The sequence below is a fragment of the Mangifera indica genome, chromosome 16, assembly GCF_011075055.1.
Source record: "Mangifera indica cultivar Alphonso chromosome 16, CATAS_Mindica_2.1, whole genome shotgun sequence".
Taxonomy (NCBI): Eukaryota; Viridiplantae; Streptophyta; class Magnoliopsida; order Sapindales; family Anacardiaceae; genus Mangifera; species Mangifera indica.
The window spans coordinates 7,994,418-8,000,186 of NC_058152.1; the positions used below are offsets into that span (position 1 = coordinate 7,994,418).

General features: G+C 33.9%; 1 protein-coding gene across 1 annotated transcript; it reads right to left on the minus strand.

The window, feature by feature from the left end:
- Window positions 1-3,275: 3,275 nt before the first annotated feature.
- On the minus strand, window positions 3,276-5,569 carry LOC123198677 (ABC transporter G family member 5-like). The gene has a single exon (XM_044613420.1). The coding sequence runs from the start codon at window positions 5,366-5,368 to the stop codon at window positions 3,443-3,445; it is 1,926 nt and encodes a 641-aa protein (XP_044469355.1). The 5' UTR covers window positions 5,369-5,569; the 3' UTR covers window positions 3,276-3,442.
- Window positions 5,570-5,769: the final 200 nt, after the last annotated feature.

Here is a 5,769-nt window from a genome sequence, read left to right on the forward strand (position 1 = left end):
TTAGAAACATGGGCATAATAGGTATTTTCCCAAAATTTTCAAGACCTTGGGACTTCAAAATGATGTTGTTATAAAACTCAGTATTAGACTTAAAATTATGATAAGTAAACATGATTAAGTTTTCATAAGGTAAAGTTGTCAAAATAACATAGTATTTTCTTAATTGATTTCTTTATATATATGTCAAAGTTATTATCCCAATTAAGGTACTAAAGTGATTAACATCCAATTCTAGAAATATTCATAAGGTTAGATAATGTCATGGCTAATATAATAGTGGGAGTAAATAAGGTTTACAAAGACTTATGAAATATGAGATTACCTTAGAGGATGTTCCTACCAAAGGATTGATAGCTAATCACATAATAGATTAGCTAAATGCGATTGATAAAATGGTGGAAACCTTGATGAAAAGGTTATCATAAAAGGAAGATCTTCTATCGTTAAGAATTTTCATGTATATCTCAATAAAGAAGATTATGTTATTGAAAGCTCATTTGAATTAGAGTTATAAAAAGATGAATATCAAAGTTATCTTTTTGAATGAAAGCTTTAGTGAAGGAGTCTATATGGTGCAATCAGGTTTATCAAAAGCATAAGGGATGAAGCTTTTGGTGTGTGATCTTGATAAGTCTATCTATGGTTGAAATAAACGTATTGACAATAGTATCTTAGATTTAATAAAGTGTAATTGTTCATAACTTCATATGGAATGAATTAGATCAATATAAAAGTATGAAGATCAATGGGAGCATATTTTTCCATCATGGTATAGTTCAATATGATTGTAGTAATGATGTCAACTTGTTTTCAAGATCAAATTAGTTTTATTCAAGATTTGGATCTGAAGGAACTTGAAGATATATCTTTTGTTCTTGGTGTTGAGACACACTGTGATAAGACATGTGGATTTAGTGACTTATCTCAAATGCATACTTGAAGCATGTGGTTAAAATGCTCAATATGAAGAATTGTAGGGCAAACGATGTTCCTATTGTGAAATGAGATATGCTCGACATTAACATTGAGTAAAGAATGAGGCTAAAAAAGAAATCTAATGAAATGTCCCTTAAATGGTACTTTTTAAAGCTTGATGAATATACAAGTGACTTTTCCATTTAGGGTTTTCAATTTATAATTCTCAAATCCAAGTTTGATTATTAGGTTGTGGTTTAAGAGATAATGAGATATTTGCAAAAGATCAAGATTTTGGTGGTTGTAAAGATAAGCTAAAGTTCATTTTAGATAGAGTATTATACTCGATGAATGAGCTATATTTGGAAAAACACTAAAGAGTCATTAGTAGTAGCATCAATTATAGATATTGGATTTGGAGTTTACTATGAGGCAACTTATCAGGTGTGTGATTGAAGGATTATTTGATTAAACTACTTGGTGTCGACTATATAGTAGTGCAATTAGGTAAAAGACAATTGGTAGATTAGGACATATAAAATAAAATATATTATAACTAGGAACCTCATAAAGAAATGAGACATTAGGCTAAAATATAAAATGCAAAGTTGATAAAGTTTAAGCCCCTAACCAAAAGAATAAGGCCTATAACCCTTAAAATCATGTTGAAAATATGAGAGTATTTAAAGTCTTTTGATATCTAGGGTTAGTGGGAGTTTTTATTATCATTGTTTATATTAATATGTTTTGTTACTTATTATTTATTTATTTATTAATCATGATCATATTGACATGTTTATTTGTCTATGAATGTATGTGCATATTATGGGTAAGGTACAATATGTGTCTCAAGATAAAATTTCTCTTAAGCACGATAGTTATATGTGTATGTTTCATGAGTCTTAAGTAAGGTTGAAACATACAGACTTCATTGGAAGTAAAGAGATTTCTCTTGTGTTGTTTGAAATATAAGGTTAAAGAAAAATCATAAAGAGAACTGACAGAGATATAACACATGTTTGTGATCACTTTATTGGGTGATATTTTTATCACACTCCTAGATTTGATCCATACTGATTTAATTATTAGTAATTTTGATAAAGGATAATCTTATATTGATAGAAGACATAGGTAATGTCTTGGTTCGTTATTGATAGTCATATTAAAATGTAATTTATCTTTGGATTATTTTGTCTTCTAAAATAGTAGTCATTTAAAGTTAAAAATATTAATTACCCAATAATCAAAAATTGTTTTCTTTTCTTAAAATAAAATAAAATAATTAAGTTGCTCAGGTGGGAGAATGTTAGAAATTTTCTAATGTGGACTAACGTTAATTATGGTTTTGGTCAATTGAATAGTCCAATATCAGCTTACAGATAGGATTGAATGATCAATAAAGATAAGTCCAATACACTTAAAGGTTATAATCTGGGTGGACAGTTTAAGTGTGGAACTTCAAATTTATTGGACCTTGATGAGAGGTTAATTAACCTGTTATAAATTGGCTAAATCCCTGCTCCAAACCTAATACAGTACGACTGCAGTATAGTTTATCCATACAAAGCTATTATTCAGGGAGGTTTCTGGAGCAAAAGGCTAAGTCACATCGAGAGGTAAACTCGACAAGTAATTTCAGATGATTCATAAAGGTTTTATGTATTCAGATTACATAGTGATCCAAGTAATTCTAAAACCCTAAAGTTTAATTCAGTATTTTATAATTTGTGCATAAATCTTGTGGAATATAATTGACTAATTTATTTATTCAAGTTCATGTAAATAAATCTTATATGAGTGACCTCTCTCATAATTGTTATCCTTTGAACCAATTTTATTATATTGCATATCCTGGCTTCCATATGGACTTGGGACCTCAAAATGAAGGTAAAAACCTTGCCTTTAGCGTATTACATTTGCTAAACATGCCAACTTGTATTATCTGCAGATCATAGGTCCTATAGACTTGTCCTGGAAAACGACAAAACACAGCAATGCCACTTCTCATGTGGCATTGCCACATGAGAAATGACCTCACTTGATTTTAAAGTTGCATGATCTTGCTCCTGATTCTTTTGATTTCGCTTAACAGCAGAATTACCAGATACTCTTTGGTACTTCTCTTTTAAAGTAGCATGCAACAGAAACAGTAATGTAAATGTGCTTCAAGTTCTGCATAGTTTTAGTTTTAGAGAAATATCCATTTGCAAGTGTGATTTTCTTTGATATATGTTAGCCTATTCCTTACCTTACCATTGCTGCTATGAAACATGGTAGAATATATACGCCTACAGTATAATGATTGAAGAACAAATATTACCACGGTAATTTGACGAAAGGGAGAGACATTGGAGAGCAACTATAGCATATATATTTGTAGACTCTGTTTTCTTTCTTTTATTTAACATTAATAATACAATGTTTGGTAGATAATATATGTGCTCCTTTCGAAGCTGTCTCAAGTAAATTCCAAAAACATGTGAAAAATCCCAACACTCGTGACAGAGAGAGGAGTTTCATCAGTTCTTTAAACTATAGCTTCCTTTAGACTTCTCTGAGAGCATCTGAACCTGAGAATTACATACGAAATGAACCTGTAAACCAAAATGAAACATACCATTATCACCAAATTTCTCCACCTACTCTCTTCTTCATATCCTGCTTCTCTCAGCACATCTTCCCCAGTCACCATACATCTCCCGAAAATATACTGCAAGCACTTCCTTGAAGTAGAGAACTCATTTATCAGAAACTCTTCAAACGGATACTTAAACAGTGATATATAATGCATGAAAATCCAGTAACTTGGGATTCCATTGTTTGATATGAAGTAACCGGAGAACAGAAAGAAAGATCCCATAACACCGGAAATTACTGAGTTTCCTATTATGAAATTAGGGACTAGAGCACTGCAACACACTACAACTGAATTTGCTGTGTACAGAATCAACCAGATTAGCAGTAAGAAGTGCATAAAAGCCATGAAATTAGGATTTAATCCCACAAGCCAGTATAGAGGAATGGAGAATAATATAGCCAGGATGAGTAGAAATGGCAAGTAAACTAGTCCATTGGCTATGGCATATGATGACACTCTGTAGCTTCCACAGGATGTCTCCTTCATCAAAATATCCCTCTCTTGTAGAAACACTGGTAGAGCCTCGGTTGTGGAAGATAACAAAAATGTCAATATGAATGCAAAGAGACCAACCTTTTCTTCGGCTCCACGTAAATCGTCTTTGACGTTGTGAAATATTGATCCCAAAACAAACCCAGAAATCAGCATTTGAATTGTTCGGCAGGCGAATAACTCTCTGGTTCGAAATATGTTTTTCGAGAATCTGTGAGTGAGAATTATAGTCTCCTGCAATCTTGAATTTGCGAAATCTTTAGGAAAATCAATTCCAACATTGATAGTTTCCTCATCGGCAACTTTTGATTGCTGAAAAAGTTGTTGCAGAGTAAACTTTCCACTTCTACTCTCTCCCTCTTCTCCTTTCTTTTGCTGCGGTGTTAACACCATTTGTGGCTGCATTTCTGGCTGCGTTTTTCTCTGTTCCTGAATCAATTCAATTGATTCTATTGCATATTCAACAACATTGACATGAAGAGGAAGCGGCAACCCCATTGTTCTCAAACTAACACCGAGCTGATCCACCGTGCCGTGATACAAAACCAAGCCATTAGCCAGCATAAGTATCGAATTAAACATCTTTACAATGCGAAAACCAGGTTGATGTATACTCAAAATTATGGTTCTTCCTCTAGTTTCTGCCATCACCTTAAGCATGTCTATAATCTGCAGCGCACTGGTGCTGTCAAGACCGGAAGTTGGCTCATCAAGAATCAACACTTTGGGGTCATGAATCACATCAACACCAATTGAAACCCTTCGCCTTTCACCTCCAGAAATCCCCCGAACCCTGTCATCACCAACTCTAGCAGCGGCCACAGGCCCGAGGCCAAGCTCCTGAATGAGAGACTTTACTCTAGCCATCAGCTCAGCTTGTGGAAGCCTCAACCTCAGCTTGGCACTAAACATGAGCGTTTCTTCAACCGTAAGGAGAGGAAATAGTGTATCCTTTTGAGTAACATACCCAGAAATCTTTTTGAACCGAGCCTTATCAATGGGACTATCATTCACAAAAATGGAACCACTTTGAGGAGTGAGTTTCCCTGCAAGAATCTCAAGCAAAGAAGACTTTCCAGCCCCACTTGGACCAACAATCGCAAGGAGTTCCCACGGTTTAGCCTTGCAGTTTATGTTCTTGAGAACCTGCCTGGCTCCAGGACTTGTTGCAGCAGCTTCAAGCTTGGATGGAGAAGTTTCAGGTCCATGATCACAGTCATTTAGCTTGTTTTTGGTAAATAATTTTAAAGGGTTTTCTCCCTTTTGTGTGTAGATGTTGTAATTGAGTCCGAAGGCTTGAATCTCACACCCTTGTTTCTTCATTGAAGAAATGTTGCTCTCTTTTTGTGTGTTCAAGTTTGTAAAGCTAGACTAGAGATTATTTCCAGTGTTTGTATGCTTTCAGTGGTGAAATAAGAATAAGAAAATGGAAATTGACTGTGGTGTAGTGGCCAGTGGTTTTTATTTAATAATATTGAATGTGTGTGTGGTGTGGTATTGACATGTAAGTCCTGGTTAATGCTACTTGGTTTGTTCACGTGCTATTGTTCTTGCTATTTCATTCAATATATATATATATATATATATATATATTAATTTCTGCCATGGATATGTGCATACTTTCACGTGGACATTCTTGTTGTAAAGCTGACATGGCTCGCTGGATTTAATAAGTTTTTGGAAGATGCCAACACTAATTGACGATAATATCCTGGTTCCAGTCT

What these genes read in the sequence shown, in the direction of transcription:
- LOC123198677 (XM_044613420.1), bottom strand. Translation starts at nt 5,368, where the DNA reads ATGAAGAAACAAGGGTGTGAGATTCAAGCCTTCGGACTCAATTACAAC.